The sequence below is a fragment of the Hoplias malabaricus genome, chromosome 4, assembly GCF_029633855.1.
Source record: "Hoplias malabaricus isolate fHopMal1 chromosome 4, fHopMal1.hap1, whole genome shotgun sequence".
NCBI lineage: Eukaryota > Metazoa > Chordata > Actinopteri > Characiformes > Erythrinidae > Hoplias > Hoplias malabaricus.
Genome location: NC_089803.1, coordinates 21,711,829 through 21,730,482, shown reverse-complemented (window position 1 = coordinate 21,730,482; position 18,654 = coordinate 21,711,829). Strand labels below are relative to the sequence as shown.

General features: G+C 42.1%; 1 protein-coding gene across 6 annotated transcripts in view; it reads left to right on the top strand.

The window, feature by feature from the left end:
* enox2 (ecto-NOX disulfide-thiol exchanger 2) overlaps positions 1-18,654 on the top strand; it is a 237,408-nt gene that overhangs the window by 153,739 nt on the left and 65,015 nt on the right. For all 6 annotated transcript variants that reach the window (XM_066669752.1, XM_066669754.1, XM_066669749.1 and 3 more), the window contains one exon: positions 9,647-9,778. In XM_066669752.1, the coding sequence (XP_066525849.1) occupies positions 9,647-9,778 (132 nt within the window). The remainder of the gene's footprint in view (positions 1-9,646; positions 9,779-18,654) is intronic.

The window sequence follows — 18,654 nt, the reverse complement described above, 5'->3', positions numbered from 1 at the left end:
AGGACGGCACGGTGGTGCAGCAGGTAGGTGTCGCAGTCACACAGCTCCAGGGACCTGGAGGTTGTGGGTTTGATTCCCGCTCCGGGTGACTGTCTGTGAGGAGTTGGTGTGTTCTCTCAGTGTCTGCGTGGGTTTCCTCTGGGTGAATGTCTGTGAGGAGTTGGTGTGTTCTCCCTGTGTCTGTGTGGGTTTCCTCTGGGTGTTCCGGTTTCCTCCCACAGTCCCACATGTTGGTAGGTGGATTGGCACCTCAAAAGTGTCCGAAGGTGTGTGTGTGTTGCCCTGTGAAGGAGTGGCGCCCCCCTCCAGGGTGTATTCCCGCCTTGCGCCCAATGATTCCAGGTAGGCTCTGGACCCACCGCGATCCTGAACTGGATAAGCGCTTACAGATAATGAACTTATATGAACTAATAGTTGAATTGGTTTCTTTGTTAAATGTGCAGCATGTACAGCAATGCCTCACAGATCACTTTGAATGTTAGATTTTTCACTTGTCTACTGCGCATACTCTGTCTTTAAATATAAAATAACAGCAGCAACTCTTATCCTTTCTGTGGTCATTCACTCACTTCCTACTATAGTGTAAATGGCCAAATTGATGACAGATATCTTTCTAGAGTGGCAGTGATACAGTGCTGCGTTGTGAATACCACTTCAGAAATGTGCTTTACATCCCTGTGCTCTCATTGGGAAAAGAATTGGGCAGTTAGTGCTTTGACATACTCACAGCAGGCAGCATGGTGCCATGGCGGTGAGCATTTTAACTCCTCTACAGTGTGAAGAATTGCTGCTGTTCTTGACTAAAATGAAGTAACGACTTGAAAATGATTTCCCTGCCACTCTAGTTTGAAGGTAGATATCGTGGTGTGTTTAAGAGCCCTATTACTCGATGCACTTGGGTTCACTAATGAAAAATGACCTTTTATTGTACTCTACAGTCACCCTCTTATTCTCTTTGATTGTGCACATTCAACAGAAAACTTTTCTCTATTACTTTCCTTGAAAGTCTTTTATTTTCCATGATGCTAATTACAAATATGCTTATCATGCTGTCTTCAATTTCGGCTCAAAACGATGGCCCGCAATTTCCCAGGTCTAGCTAATACATTTCTCAGCATCCTATTGTGCAGAAATTGACGTGGGGTTAATGCAATGTAGAAATCCCTGAAACATTTCTCTCCTCCCAGGATGAATGGGTTAGTGGAGTTGTTAATGATGTGTCAGTCGTTGATGACTGCTTTCTATTAACTCATGGGGGCTTAAGGCTGGGTAGGTGCTGTTGCAGCACTGCTGTCAGACCCTGTTTGTCCTGCTGTCTTCTGCTGAAATGGCCCTGATGAGCTCCTCTACACACTCAAAGCCCTGCTGCTCGCTTCCCATTTGAGAGAGAATAGGAGGCATGGAAAATGGGCCACTGCCACTGAACTGGAACCCAAAACTAATTATTGGCTTAATCCGAACAGAGTAGTGATGGGCTGGAGAAGAGGGAGGGGGGGGTTAGAAAGTGTGAGAGAAAAATTTGTGTAAACACAACAGCTCGTATTGTAGATAAAAAAGGCACTTGTTGCTGTCATGTTTGACTCTGTCCCGCTACCACTGAACCTACCCTTGAAGGGACAAGCTGTGAGCGAACTGGCTCCTAAGTACTCACCCTGATCACATGAAGCAAAATGAGCTCTGGGCAACCACCTTTGTTTCACCCTCTCACATTCACTGCGATGGTAGATCCTGCACTCGCCTTTCAGAAGAGCCTAATGTTAATTAGTTGAACAGAAAATCTTAGCTGAACATAGCAGTTACAAGGCAGTTGTCCTTTGAGAAGAGTCTTTGGCTCTTGGACATTAATCATCCCGTCTTAAGTGCTATTCTTGGCGCTTAGGCTTGAAGAGGACCGTAAATTAAGATTGCAAAGAAAAGTGCAACGATATAGAGTGTCAGCAGCCACATTTCATTTTCTAATTTCTGAGCAATTGGGAGAGCACCAAGATAATACTGTTTGCCCTTAAGTGGGACTGTTTCTGCTGCATATCTTTAGCCTGTCATTAAAATTATCACTTGCTTCACAGTTGAATCGGGGGGGTGGGGTGGTAAATAGTGGTTTCCCTAATGAGCTGAACATCTGCTTCCAGGTTTTTATTTTTTTTATTTTAGCTTTTTTTTTTCCCCCTTTCCCCGCCCATCGTTCCTAGCCTGTAATGGAAACGCTCTAATCAAATGCAGACTTGTCTCAGGTTCAGTGTCCATATCATCACATTTGCTGGGAGAAATCGAACGTCTCAATAGCGTAATTACTCATGTAATCACATCTTCCGACCTGCATCGAACCATGGGGAATCCATAGTTCCAAGGATTGTATTCACAGGAGCCGCCAAGATGCTGACGGGAAAGTGTTGGTTCCATCAAAAAATGGCGCTTATCAGTGTGCAGTCATCATATTTCAGCATCTGAGGCCGTCTTTGGCGCGTTGGACGCAGAGGGAGAGCACCTGATATCTCTATAGCTGTCAGTCAGGCACTGCCGATAGTGCTCGTGAAAGCACTCCATGTAGAGTGGCAGCTTCTGCCGTCTCAGTGCCCTGTGAAAACTACTAAAAGATGTAGCACAGCGCTGGAAAATATCGCCCTTTCTTCACTGCCTGTTTTATGCTTGCTTTTCAAGGTTATGCAGAAAAGCCTGATTGAATCAGGTAGCATGCCATTAATGAGGCTTTCAGTAGCTCCATATCGGCTCAGCGCCCAAGTCTAACACCTTCATAGTCAGGCTTTTAAAACCCGCCATGTCTCCAGGGACTGTAGAGGGGACTCAGCTTTTCTCGCATAGATGTGAAAAGGAATTCAGAAAGTGATGACTGCTAATGCACTGGAACGATGGCTTACCAGACGTACAGTATGCGTATCTGCTTACTGAGCTCTTATTTCCATTTAAAGTGACACATCTATTGTGTGCCAATTTATGCAGCGCAGATGACACCCAGATTTCACGTCCCATCCAATCTAATCGTCAAGTGTCAAATGTATCTCTTTGTCAGACTTTTCCAAAAGTCTTCTTTAGTTTGAAACTAAATGTGCGTCTGATATAAACGCTGAAGTTTTTAAAAATCAGTTTTGTGCACTCGTATATTCAGTATGTTGATGTGATCACTACATTGCTTATTGACCGTTTTAAATACCTAAACTTAGCGGGTCATTTTATTTATTTGTGGATTTTACAGGTGGGAAACCATCGCCCCCTATGTATAGTGTCTGTGACAGTGCAGAATGAATTGCCTGCTGTGTGTATCTAAAAGCGTTTGTAATGTATTTTTTATTGAGATGGTGCTGGAGAACCTCCTCCCTGTAACCCTGCCTGCACATTGTGATCAGGGAGGTGCCCGGACCGCACCGTCCCAAGACCAAGTAATTGGCCCTTTAACTGGTACGACCTTGTAGGTCATAAAATAAATTTCCCTCAGCTTTCTTTGGTCTGCGCAGGGACCTTTAGGCAGCGAGCCACTGACAGCTTTATTGAGAAAGTTTGTGTGTGTGTACAGGAGCAGAGAGCGCTGCAGTCGAGATGAACTGGCTGGAGGTAAACAATATGGCCCTTCCGTCTTTATTGACTTTAAATGGCTTTTTTTTTTTTCTAAATGACCCCCTTTTAAGGGCCATATCCTGGATGGTGGGAAACGTGATTAAATGGCCCAAGAGACATTTCAATTTACACCAGTTCACCTACACACACAGTACAGTTAAAAAAAAAGCAAAAAACAGATTGCACAGCATTTTTTTTTCAATAACAAAAAAATGCAGGTGATATCTTTATTTCAGTTTTTAATTTCTTAAACCTTTATCTTTAGTTTTTTAACAATTTTCCTATTCTTGGTGGGTGTTAGAATTTGTGGGTGGGTTTTTTCCCATTCTACATCCCATAATCGAATAAATCTGAAACACATGATATCGAGGTCTGGGTTTTGGGGGCAGTCTGTCCATTGTTCTGTAAAAACAATGGCTTCTTGGATTTAAAAATGTTCTTCTTTGTCAGTTTCCTATCCTCAATAAAGCCTTCTTTACTGCTGCACATCCATTCAGAACAGTGGTGCTGAATTGTGTTCTCACAGTGTAAGTATAGAAAGGACCAGCTGAATGCTTTAATCACTATTTAACTGACTGCAGCATTTGCTGATCTCCAAATACTGGAACAGTGGCTAGTTTTTCAATTTAAAATATATTAAACATAAATGCTAGTTTAGGTCTTATTTTTTGCCTTCCTGGCTGTTCATGTATTTACTTTTGCAAGTAAATTTAACAATGTGTACCAAATACAGTGGAACCTCTACTAACGAACTTTCCAAGATACGAACCGGGCATTTGAATATTTTTTGCCTCCACCAACAAACCATGACTCTAGAAACGAACCCGAGCCTCCGCAGAGCCTGCGGCTGGAAATGGCCACTGACCCCAATAGGCGAGTCTCCCAGCGCCCAGACTTGAGTGAGCTTTTAAGATTAGCACATTGTAGCTTTAGCAATTTAGTATTAGTGTAAATAACAGACATCGAAATTCGTGCTAAGTTAAGCCGTATCTACGCTTCATCTCCCCACATTCACCACCTACTCTCCGTTATTCCACCCACCCCCCACCTCCCGTCATACAGCCAGTGCCTGTGTTACTCCTCCAGGCACGTCTTCAAGCACGTCTTCAAGCGTCTAGCGATATATAACCACTTAAAACTTTATTATTTCTTTTTTATTACTGTTACCACTGTATTTCTCTTTTATTTTTAGTAACGCTACATGTATTTTTTTTACTAATTTGAGAGTGTTGTAAACATATATCAGTGCAAAAAGGGTGACTTTCGGGGTGGGGGCTGGAATGCATTAATTGCTTTTCCATTATTTTAAATGGGGAAAATTGACTCGAGAAACGAACTTTTCCACTTACGAACCGGGTCACGGAATGGATCAAGTTCGTAGGTAGAGGTTCCACTGTATAGTATAAATAAAGGCTCTTTTTTTACTATGAAGTGAACTCTGATTTTGCACAGCACTAGACAACATCTACAGTGACAGACCTTATGATATCACAAACAGCTGTTTTGAAGAACTTTACACAGTGCTGAGCTTTTCTATTCACAGTTAGACATTTACGGCAGGAGATCTGGGAGTGGCTTTGTTTTAGAAGTGCCAAAAAAAGACCTGAGAGAGCAGTGACAACATCTGTCAAGTCAAACATCAGCTGATGATAAAACCAGGGATGTGCTGAGTAAGAACGTTGTTATAGAAACTTTGCCGTTGTTAAAGTTTCCAAATAATGTTCTGCTTAACTTTGCTGCATGAGTGTCACTTTCCATTCTGCTCTTTCATTCTTGCAGCTGTTATAATACAGACCTGTGTTTGCCCAAGGTTTAGTGTATCAAATATGTGACCGTACCCCCATCTTCATCACTAGCTCACACACGTGCTCTACAGCAGTGCATGAGGCCCAGCCTAACAAAACTGTCACTAGTACGACGTCAATCATCTGAAATTCCTTTCCGTCAGTGTTTGTGCCGGGAGGATTGCGGGTCCCACTCGCCACTGTGGAGTTTTTATGCCCTGATTTCTTCACATTCCATTTGTTCTGGATCAGACAGAGTTCAAACAGGTCTTGTAGCCCTGAGCCCAGCACTCACTTTTTTTCTGGTTGTGATTTAGCCCACAAAACTTCCATCTCTCTGACTCATCAGGTTTAGCTGTTTCATCAATCTTGGCAGGAAATACGACTGGTTCAGGGATTGTTCCCTAAAGCAAGGCAGTGTCAAGCAGCCGGGCTAGTGACAGATTTCCATGTTGCCATTTAAAATGCTCCCAACTCATGATGAGGGCCAGTTCCTGGAAAACGTCCTGGTTATTTACATTGCAGAAAGACCCTTAGTCATCAATTTCTCAAAGGGTTTTTTTTTTCCCCCCTCTTGATTTTAGAAGGAAATGCCAGTCATCCTGAGGTATTATTATTCAGTTAGTCAACCTGACTGATATAGGTGTTGTAGCCATTCTTAGCTGTTGCAGTCTTGGACTTGGTTCTTGGTTGGTTTCTGACCAAAAGTCATTGATATTTTTGGGGACTAGCTGCTGATTCCACTTCAGATCCCAAGATGGAGCAAAATAGAAGCAGACAGTGCTAATTTCCTTCATTAAAAATATGTTGTGCCTCTCTCTTTTTTAACTGTGAATACATCATCCAAGACATGAAATCTTTATAAAAGATGTAAACCCTTGTTTTAATAGTAGTTCTCTAAACTGCATTGTTAGTGTAATTATTTTTCATCAGCAATCATCATTTAGATCATACTTAGTTCTCACATAGACCCTAAAAAACACCAGAGTTGAAACAGTAGCCACACCTCTGTTCCCATGTCTTTCCTTGCATTACATAGAAGTGGGCTTTGTACTTTCATTTGTCAAAGCCCCAGTTGATATCCTCCCATTTTTCGCTCTCTCCCTCTTGTCCTTCCCTATGTTTCTGACAACAGCAATTGCTGTCCACCCCTAACATGCATTTTTCAAAAACATGAAAAGGGTGGGGACCAACACAGATTGATTATGGACATACTTTTTAAAAGGGACCTGCTGCTGAAAAAATATTTTAACACAGTATTTCAATACAGTTTCTAACAAAGTATTTAATATAGTTCATAACACAGTATTATTAATAAGTCATAACATTCACTGTAAAATAATGAAAGCCTACACAGTGAACAGCACAAAAAGGTTTTACAGATTGTTCTAAATACAATCTCTATATTGCTTCACCTGAAAAAAATGAGTATTATTTAAATACAAGGAGATATTATAATGCTTTTATAATGTTCTTATTAAACCTCATCATTCTGGCTAATTAACTGTCTAACCATAATTAATGTATTAAGGGAATAATTAGCATGGTTTAATTCTCCCGAGCACATTTATTTGTTCATTATATACATCATAAACCTGAGCAGACACCCTAAATAATATTGTGTTTATTATATATATTTCATCTAATATCTTACCAATTAGCTCTAATATGTAACAAATTGGCCATGTTTTCTAAAGTGAACTCAAGTGAACATGAAGGAGGTGGTAACTCCTCTGGCTTTATTTGAACGTGAGTTCTTCTAGGCAGTTTTTAACCATCTTAGTCCATGAAGGTTGTTAGCGTACCCAATGTTACCAGTCAGAAGTAAAGGCATGAGTTTTCATTCCAGTTACACCTTCAGTCCCAGAGCAGCATTAGTCTGCAGCCTCTCAGTAACAGTAGCATTGTTTAGTAACTGTGATTTATTGGACATTTAACGGCATGGCAATAGCGTTAGTTTGTGAACAGGTAAAACAGTCCTTATCTGTTTGTGGGTAGAGTGTGTTATTCACTGCAATGTTAAAAGCTAAACTTGAGTAACTACTATTAACTATAAATGAGTGGAAATGTATTGCTTTTGTGACTTGTGACATATTTTTTAACAAAACAGAGGCCTTCAGCATTGCACTATTTGGCTTGATAATTTGTTTAGACATATTATATCATACTGTATAAGGCATCAAAGCTGAGACTCGGCCCCACACGGGCATATAGACCGCGCTAACAATACCTAGCCACATACTGAAGAAACAGTAGAGTATTATTCGTGCGTCCCCTCCACCAGTTCCCTTTGGAAATGAATAAATGTTGTGAATATTGAAGTTGATTAAGTATAATAATTAAGATAAACAGTGTGCTGAAGTAACCTGACATTTGTCGGTTGAGGGAGCAGAAGAGCACACACGCATTGTTGTGTCGATATGAAGAGATTCATCATTTTCAGATCTATGACCACAGAGATAAGAACAAGAAATTAGATTCATTTAGTCTGCTTCATTTATTTATTTACGTATTTATTTTTTTTATTTTTCAGCACACCAGACTCTAGTGCACGAGTTTGATCTTTAAGGCTGCAGCTTGTAGTTATGACTCATTTAGCCTCTATCCCTCTCAGTTTCTTGTCTGATTATGTATCATGTTTTTTTAATGAACAGAAAGTTATAGCAGTGATTGCAGAGAAATTCGAGAAGTGCCCATAATTTATTTTCCTGAAGGGCAATCTTGTTTAGAGACGCTCACTCAATCTGCCGTATTTACCAAAAGTTCAAACGTATACACAACAGAAACGGGGAAGATCTCCACAGCAGTTGCAGGCTGTGAACGTCCCTCCTCTCTCATACATTTCAATAATATCACTCTTTTTGTGACAAATAAATAACACGAGGTTCATCCCTCAGTCACTTTTTGGTTTCTCGGTTTCGCTTGTTGCCCGGGTGGTGGTGTTTAACTTGATTTGAACACATTGCAAACTGTTATTTCCCATAACAAAGCATCCTGGTAGAGTACTAATTAGCTCTGAAACACATGCTAAACTTCATAAAGCCTGAGGAGAGCATCAAATGTGCCAGCATCTGATCCGAGTGAACTGAGGAGGCACAGAAGTGCAGTAAAAAAAAAAAGCCATGGACTTGCAATGAATCATTTCAGTTAATTTTCTTGTTTATAGTTCTTTACGAATGTTTGGACATGAGGAAATCAAACCTAAATGCATAGTTTATGCTCACGCAGGTACAATTAGAGGATGCAGAGTAGACTACATTCCTATAAAGAACAATTCCTAAAAGACAAACAGATGATAACCTCATAAAGTGTAATATCTGCATCGGTGCAGCTGTAAGACCAAGCTTCATTCATTTTAACCGTTTCAGCCGTAACTGGAGAAAGCACAAAGTAAAATGGGCATCCTGAATTACAGTTGTCAATCACCTTTGCAGAAGAGAGGCTTGACAGATTAATACAGGACTACACAATGTGACGGGTGCTCCCTGGTGCTCTGGCAGACTCAGCATATTTTCAGTGGATTGGCTTAAGTTGTGTGTTTTTTACAAACCCTGAGCAGTGCGTGAAATGCTGGTGTGGAACATTCGCTGTTAAGCCAAAAGCTTTTCATGCTAAAACCATATGTTTTTTTTTTCTCTCACATTCTGTAATCCTTATGGGTGTTGTTTATTGATTAGGGGAAAATTCCGACCCAGACCTCTCGACTCGCGGGACAGTACTCTTTCTCTTTTGGATGAGTTTACACGGTGCATGGATATTTCCCTTCCGCTATCAGATTATACTGTAATTGTTTTATAATAACATCAGTCTGAGCTCCTTCCTGAGCCATAGTGGAATACCAATGAGGCCGACTGGATCCTAATGTTTCACTGGCTTGAACTCAGTCTTTGACACTGCCTCAGTGCGAGGCACCTGTGTCTGAAACATATGGAAGGTTGCATGGTTTTCAACGTTACTTTATTTTACTTGAGGCTCTTCTAAAGGGATTTGAATAGTGTTTGTTGTTTGTTGTTTCTTCACACTTGGCAGGAGCCAATGATGCCAGGGGGCTGTTTATATTTATGTGTACGTCTGCTTGCTAATTTTCACATGTGAAGCTAAAAAAGACTTTGATTATGAACTGATAGTGCGGCATGACTTTCCCATGTGAGTTGTTGGTTTGTTTTTCAGAATTTAAACTTTTCTTTAGCCTGAAGTCTGCGGTTTAGAAGTTTTTTGTGTTATTTGTGAAATGTGTTGGGTGTCAAATGGAGTGAAATTAATTTTTTCACTTTATTTTGTTTCTTCTACAGACGGTCTGCGTAATATTGCCATGGAATCTGGCTCCTTAGGAATGCCTATGTCCGACCCAAATGCGTGGGCTACAGCCATGAACAACCTGGGTATGGCGCCCATGGGCATGACTGGCCAGCCTCTCATCTCAGGTAAGCCTGCTATAAACAGAGAAGCTACTGATATTTTCTGTCTTTCAGCTTTTGGTCCTCTTTCAGAAGTTTATGATGAAAACAAACTATGCTCGTTTATGTACGTTTGAGGGAACATGGGAAAATTGCACAGAAATTGGATGCAGATATTTGTGCAGCTGAATAAATATTCCGCTCCATTTACTAAAGTATGAGCCAACTCAGGGCTCGGTTTTGCATTGATTTCCACATTAAGTAATCGGGTGTACGTTTTCATCAGTGTCTCAAAAGACGTGGCTGAGAAGCTTTATTTAACACTGGCAGCAGGCATAGTGGTGTACAGAGTCACAGGCACAAACTGAAGGAGCGTTTGCTACCAGAATACCAGTGTTTACGCTCTCAGGACCATAGGCAACGGTGTCAGAAAATGGTCAAATTGGCTTGGTGGTGACTTCTCCTGGTGGGTGGGGCTTCATGGAGTTTGCATGAAATCAGTAAATCAAGTTTTCCAGCTGCATTTTTTTGGCTACAGATTGCTGTTACATCAAGGCATTCTTCGCATTGGACCTGCCCTCGTACGTCTGCCCCTCTGGCCCAAGGGCGGTGCCTGCACCACACAAAGACTACACACTAGTGATGAAATAAGCCAAAAACTTACTTCAGAGATGGATTCTGATTGTTTGCAAGATTTCACAAAGCTGAAACGGACCTCCTCTTTGTGATTTATTTTGTGAAATGCAAACTGTCACAAGGTTCACTGTGGCATGCAGCAAACAAGAAATGTTAGATAAGAGACAAATCTGTTATATTCCTGGTTAACAAACAAGACAGATTCAAAATAAATGAAAAGCACATTGAATATGCACTTTCAGTAATCCAAGCAAGATGGTTTTTTTAATGCTTTCAAATGTTTGTTTAGTAAACATTTATTCTTCCAGCTCTAAACAAAGAGTTTAAGGTGGTATCTGCCAAGAGCTGTTTCCAAACGCAACACTGAAAAATCATAAAAAGATTTTTATTGCCATTCTCTATCATTTGAAGAACACAGAGGATAGATTCAGCTGCAGGAGGCAGTTGAGAAACATGTTGTGTCCGCTCTCCATGTGAGAACATCAAGTCCAGCCTGGCACACAGCCAGTGTGGCCAATTAGAATCAGGTTTTGTTTTTTTTTTAATAAATAAAGCTGAGTTTTACATTGCTCATACATTGCTCATGTATGCCTTACTCAGAGGCGAGGCTTTTCCTGCCAGCTGGAAAGGCAGAGTGAACATCTCCGCTGGTGTGAATCACAGCAACGGAGCATGGGCTTAAACCTACACACCTGCCACACTCTGTGCCAGCAATCCTCCCCCTGAACCCACCTTCATATATAATCCCCAGCAAAGTGCACCGAGCCATTCCGATACGCTGTGCACCAAGCGTCTTTCTGAATCGGCTGGGATTACACTGGAAGGCAAACAGCAGAGGGAAAGCCTTAACAGCCATCCACATAGGTGCAGTAATTTGGGCCTGGGACATAGAGTAATGAAACACTATAAGGCATACCAAATTGGGGTGGACATTATTTTTGCTTCTTTTCCAATGCCATTAAAACCATTGGGCTTGCATATATCAACTGAACATTAACTGTGTGTGCTTGCTATCGCAGGCATGTGTCTTTCCGGTCTACAGGCATTTGTCTTTCTTCCCCCTTGTTAGAACTGCTGCTCCATGCACTTTAGAAATGGTATGCTTGATCTTGTTTAAATTCACATCTTATCAACACAGTCACTAAAGTATATACATTACCATACTGTAGTATGAGTGCATATTTCATGTAAAGTGGGCTGTGGAAAAGAAGCAACCCACGCTTCTTTTACCCACTATTGAATATCAGTTGAACTTTTTACACTCTCTCCGATGCCCCTTTGCAGGATCACTGCTCAAGAACGAATTATATGCTTTACCCTGCAGGTTATAGGCTGGCCTTTAGAGGGGTTGGAATACTGATGGATGTTTTATGTGTGGAGAAACTGCAGATCCTTGATCTGGGAGCCACGCGAAGGGACACCACACCACAGCGCTGTTACTGTACCCTGCCCTCTGGAGCTCGTTCCACCACCATAGAGCTCTCTTTGCAATCTGTTCCCCATCAGAAATCCTGGGAACCCTCTGCTTTCTCTGATTTTACACTTCTTAGAAGTCTGTGGCATCCAGATGAATATCTGCGCGACTCACTGGGTGACGTTAAACTTCAATCTGCATTAAGAAAGAAATGAAATGTGTTTTTAGAAAGAAACAAGTCTACAGTTTTAGTCGTGTATGCGTCAGTGTTTTCTTCACATGCCCTGTGTACCTTAATCTAAAGATTTAAAAAATAACAAGCACTAAAAACTATACAGTAATATTGTGTTTCATTTTCATCATAGGCCCCATCTAGTTAATCAGGACCAGTTGTGCTCTCTTGGACTCCTTCCATTGCCCAGAAACAAACTCGCAAAGTCTTGGTATATTGTGAAACCTTACAAACAGTTTTTTTATATACTGTGTATAATTATTAGCTGTTCAGTTTGGGTCGAATTGTGGTTCTGACAATCCCCACAGTAAGTCCTGAAAAGTTTGCCATGATTAACATATTTCATCATACTGCCCAACTCTAAGTTTCAGCAGTCTGTTCAGCTTGTTTGACCTGAATCACGTTCATCCAGGCTCTCCTTTGCACACCCTCTGGAGCTGCCTGGAGTTCACCTGCCCTGCCGTCCTATAGCCAGTTGCGGACAAAGGGTGTATTGGAGTTTTACTGGGGAGGGGCTGGGGCTGTCTGGCAGAGCTCCCCTTCTCATTAATCACGTAGGGAAAACAGCTGTTGCCTCCCCCTTTCCCAGCCTGCACCGGACCCCTGCTTTCCGCTGCTTCCATTCTACACCACTGATTTGCTGTGTCAGCAGGTTTTGCCGCTTCACTTGCAACCAGACTGATATCACATAGCACTCATATTTTTACCACGGATTTGGACTTGAGTCCGCCGACCTCAAAGCTTCATCTCAAAATATCCCTCATTAGAGGTTATTTCACAGCTGATTTAGATCATTCAAATCACGCTAAACCATCACTACAAACCCTAAAGGAAACGTTTACTTCTGGAAAAGCATGCACACAGTCATTCTGAAAACCCTTATTTGATTGTGGCCGTAAAGTAGCAGTTTTGAAACTTGAAAACATAATTAAGCTTTTGCATTTGCACTGTGTAGAACAGTGGCTTTTTTGATGGTCTACCGGTTGTTGTTAAGGGGCCCGTAGTTATGTTTTGTTTGTTTATGTGCATTTGTTTTAAATTGACCTTTCATTTAGAAAGTGCATTTTTCTTGGTTGTATTGGACTATATTTTTGAACTCCAGACATTTTCACATGTAATAACCAGTCACCTCTCATACATAATACTGTTAACACACCACAGTATACTAACATGCATTTATCATAACACAGGTATTAATGTTTTGAGGCATATTCCTTTTAAAAATATCCAGGAACATTTTGAGATGTTTTGTAAAATTCAAAAAGCTGTGATGTGTTAATTCTGTTGAACATTTTACTGATAAAAGCACAAAGAAAATAGTCCCAATGCTTTCACTGGTCAGCGTAGTTGCATTTTGTGCATATAAACACATTTAGAATTTGATGCATTTTGGGTTAGAAGCTAAATAAGAGTGACAAGTGTATAGAAGCTTCCATTTTCACCGTTTTGAAACATTCCACTTCAGATCAGATCAGATCTAATCAAATCAGATAAATATAAAAAGTATGAAAGGAGCAACCTCAAAAGGCTCTGGCTTTGCTAGCAGTGATGGGCAATGACTCACCACTTTGTAAACCATTTCAAAAAGGACATTTTCAATGCAAGATCGCAAAGAATTCAGGTCTTTCAACATCTACCATGCAGGATATTGTGAAAAGGTTAGGAAATCCAGAGAAAATTCAGCCTGTGTAGGGCAACGCTGGGGATTTTGTGAGAAACTGTCGCGCTAAAATCTGTCATGCCGCTGTGATAAATATAGCCACATGTGCTTGGGAGGTCTTTGGAAAGCTGTTGTCATTTAACACAGTCCATGATATATGAAGAAATGCAACCTGAAACTATATTACGCAAGAAAAATGCCATAAATCATTCTCTGTGCAGAAATGCTGTAGAGTTCTCTGAGCCCAGGCACATCTCTGATTTTCAGAAAGATAGTGGGAATCTCTGCTGCGGTCAGATGAGTCTGTGTTCCCGCTTGTTTTAGGAAGAAATGGATGTCGAGTTCTCTGAGACAAAGATGAAGGCCACTGTTCTCATCAAAAACATGCAAAAACCAACATCTTTCATGGTTTGGGGTTGCATCAGCGCCCAGGACATGGGTAACGTGCGCATGTGTGAAGATACCCTTGATGTGGAGGAGTGTATAGGATTTTACAGAGACATATGCTGCCATCAGGGGAAGTTAAATCCATGGTTATTTCAACATGTCACCGCAAGGTCCCGTTCTGCATATGGCACTAGAGTTGCTACATAGGCCTTTCCAGATCTGTCTCAAGTACTGCATCATGAAGAGCAGAATCAGAGAAGGGTGACCACTGACAAAAATAGACAAAAATACCACTTGCATAAGTGCATGTCCTCAGTTCCAAAACCTTTAAAAGGCCTAATTAAAAGGAAAAGTGATGGGACACTGTGGTAAACGCCTCTGTCACACTTTTCTTGGAGTGTGCACTCAGGGGGTGGTGGTTCAGCCTTCATCTTCAACCACAAACATGGGCTGCACAACCACAACAATAAAATCCAGAACTTACCAGAACCAGCAAGCATATCTCTATACAGTTGACCCTTTGGCTCACTCCTGATGTGGTTCTTGCTTATGTCAAGTGTTTGCATGAGTTAAAGTGAAAGGATCTGTCCCATGGATCAGCCTAATTACTAGCTCCAATTACTTTTGTTCATATCGTAATTGATATCCAATCCTAATATTCGATTGGTGCATACCTACCTCAGAAATGCCCATACACCGTGCATGATGCATGCTGATAAATAACGTGGCTGGTATCTCCCAGGAGAGTCCTCCATACCCTCCTTTCCACAGCACTGAGCTGCTTTCCATCAGAAACTGTGATGTCTTTGCCCATGTAAACAGCTACCTCAGTCTCTGCTGATCCTTTAAGTGGAAGTGTGTGTTTTATATATATATATATTCCCTCTCCAGTTCTCAGAGGCAGGATTTGGTTGTGCTGCTGCGAAGGAAAGTGCAACTCCAAGAGCTCCGAGGCTCAAGCCAAGTGGATTGGCTCTTAACTTTTCATCCAGCTGTATAAATAAGATTCTGTCCTATTAGTTCATCAAAAGCATCACTGTTTGGGCTCACTGGAGGAGAGGTGCAAGGCAAAGCATTGTAGACGGCCATTGTGTGTTTTAGTGACACGTTTTTGAGCTTTTTTTCAGTGGACAACGCTGGCCAATTTCCTGCAATCTTTGGAGAGTGAAATGCCGTTTGCTTGATGATTATGAGAGCTGTTTGTGTGTTTTGTGCATTTAAGGAAATATATATTTGGTACAAGCATGTAGAGCTGTTGCAAACCCCTCCATTGAGAAATGGCTTGTGCGGTGATGGGGCATCCACAGTCAATACTGATGAATATATCCCCATTCCCTACTCAGGCTCTTGGCAGCACAATCAAAGCTCCATGGCTAGGCCTTACAGCCAGTTCTCTAATGAAAGTAGATGACTCTCTTCAACATGATGATTTCATTAATTTGTTTTTGTTTAGATTTTGATTACAATCCAATTACGCATGGGGGTTGAGACAGGGATTTATTGGACCCTGTCAAAGCTGTGAGGCAAGGTAAAGGAAGATGAAGAAGCATTACACCTCTATAGGTGGCTAACGAATATACATACAGTAAAAAGAGAAAAGAAAACCATAGCCTACGCGCAAACATTGTGTTCCTCTTCTCAAGCTAATACTGGCCTTGAAAGATGAAGATGAATTTGCTAGTCTTATTATTCACAGAGCTTTGTTGTCAGCTCATATTAAGCTCTGTTTGCAATGGACTGTTTAGAAGAATAATATCCCATTTCCTGACAAAGCTCAACGTGATTTCCTGCATTATTCAGTATGATTGTGGTCTAACCACAGTATAATGATGCGCAGTGGAAGTGTTAGGGTGGTTGTTGTTGTTGTTGTTGTGTTGTTGTTTTTTTTTCTCTCTTTTTTTTCTCTCCCCCATCCCCATCTGGCAGCATTATCAGACTATTGTGCTCTCATTGCCTTCCCACAGTATTAGAGAACTGAGAAAATTCTACATGATGAATTTCCCTTCTGTTCCCAGAGAACCCTTTGGCTCAGTGCTGCTGGCGTTTGGGCTCTGCCTGGTTTCCAGGCCCTCTCTGCCTCGTGGTGAAACCTCGGCTCGATAGGGATGTAAAGCGGCTGGTTTCTGAGCCGCCGGTTTCTCGCTAAGCCTTTTGGCATGGCGGAATGGGGTGGAGCCATGCACGCCTCATTAGAGACTACCCAACGTGCCTCTGCGGAGCTAGCTGTGAATGTCGCTAGCTACTGCTGCTGCTGCAGGGAACATTTGCCCAAGAAATCAGGGAGAGCAAGGCAGGCTCCTCAGCCCTGAGCACTACATATACAAGCTGCCAGTAGCTCTGCACTTAAATGCCAGCCTGATTTTTCTGACTCCCTTGCACTTTTGATTGATGGCTGACTTATATCCTTACTGCCTGATTCAGGCCCATCATATTTAATAAGACCACTCAAGTACTGAAGGTATATGAATCCCAATATATTTATGTGTAATGACAGTTAAACATTAAAATCCCAAATTTGTTTTCAGTCATTATTTACATTTCATTTCATGTTACGTAGCCTTTGTTATCCGTAGCTTGTTAGCAGTAGCAGCACTGTCTGCTGGCTTCACCTTTGCAGAGAGACCATTTGCACATCCATCAGAGGGCCTCATTTTGAAAATACAGCATGCTCTCAGCAGCAGACGGCTGTGGGGACTGGAAACAGAGTGCTGTTCTGATTTAAGAGCTTCCTCTTCCCAATGACTCTTCTATCTCCTCAGCCCTCGCTTTTGGGTCATTAACTGAATAGAAGGAGTGAAACATTGGTACAGTCTGCACATCCGTTGTTCCTTAGCTCCAGAAGATGTACCCGGCTCTACCCTTAAAGCACAGAGTATATCATCAGTGGTGTTCTGCAGAGCTGCAGCAGCATACTGGGTTCGCCTGTGCCCTCTGCCTGTATTGAGAATCCTGTAGAGAGGAACATGGGTCCAGAATCACAATGCTTCACGCCTGACGTTCTTTCATCACACCATGTTTTTTGGCTTCTAAATCATCTTGAAAAGTTTTTGGTTGCCAAATAGGCATTTTAACAACCTGTTCTTCCTTTGAGAAGCCTGTGATTTCTCTCAGCGTTTAACGTGTTCCAGCCGAGAGCGGGTTCTATAATTCATCACTGTGGCGCCTATTACTCTACTGCCAGGGTACCGAGCGCTAGTAGAGAGCCTGGCACCTGCTGCTCGATGCCACATAAAAGGTTGTTGCACTGGGTTGCTCCCCTTTTGCCCAGAACACAGCTGTCAGAGGCAGCCTTTACTCTTAAACTACAGTGCTAGAGCAGTCAAGGGGGCTGTCAGAGGTTTCTCAGACACACCACGTTCACCATACTGCATGCTGAACACTTTCAGGACATCCACACTAAGATGATGTGGGAAAACCCATGTTAAGACCTCCTTGAAGATTGCAGGGGAAAAAATGTGGAAATCATAAAGTGAATCCAATTTACACCAAATCTAAATATAATATAAAACATGATGATCAAAGCTCCATTATAGCTGTAAATGCCCTGGTTGCATGAGACACTGAACCTGGAATCCTTGAAGCTGTGGGTCAGCCAGTATCTCCGAACCTCAGAGCTGATCTAGACTCTGATAGGCTCTCGCTCTACCACCTTCTCACTTCCTGGAAGCACTGGTGAGTGATGAGCTGAAAATGATGCAGCACCTCTCTGCTCTGTGCTCGCAGACACCGTGCCACAGCTGCCACACATCACCCAGCGTGTGATCCGTCACCTGCTGTTACAGATCTCCCTCCCTCATCATTTTTATTTCATTATTTTTCACTGTTTCATTATGTTTCACTAGGAAATGTGCATTGTGAACACACAGTACCGTTCCAGTCGTGTAGAGCCGGTGCGGATGCAAATACCAGAACCAACATATTCTAATATTCCAGGCTTGTGAAATGAAACACCATACACTCTCAGAAAATCTCTCACTGTGGTGGTCCCCTCAGGGGTACGTATTCACTACTTGAGGGAAGGAAAATAAGCGTACCATAAGCTGTATTAATTATAGATTGATGGAGAGTTGCATAGATTCAATACTCCTCACTTAATTTCTGGGACTATAATAATTAAATTTTAATTAAATAATTGATTAAATTAGGGCGGCACAGTGGTGCAGCAGGTAGTGTCGCAGTCACACGGCTCCAGGGACCTGGAGGTTGTGGGTTCGAGTCCCGCTCCGTCTGTGAGGAGTGTGGTGTGTTCTCCCTGTGTCAGTGTGGGTTTCCTCTGGGTGACTGTCTGTGAGGAGTGTGGTGTGTTCTCCCTGTGTCTGCATGGGTTTCCTCTGGGTGACTGTCTGTGAGGAGTGTGGTGTGTTCTCCCTGTATCCGCGTGGGTTTCCTCTGGGTGACTTTCTTTGAGGAGTGTGGTGTCTTCTCCCTGTGTCCGCGTGGGTTTCCTCCGGGTGACTGTCTGTGAGGAGTGTGGTGTGTTCTCCCTGTGTCCGCGTGGGTTTCCTCCGGGTGCTCCGGTTTCCACCCACAGTCCTAAAACACAGGTTGGTAGGTGGATTGGCGACTCAAAAGTG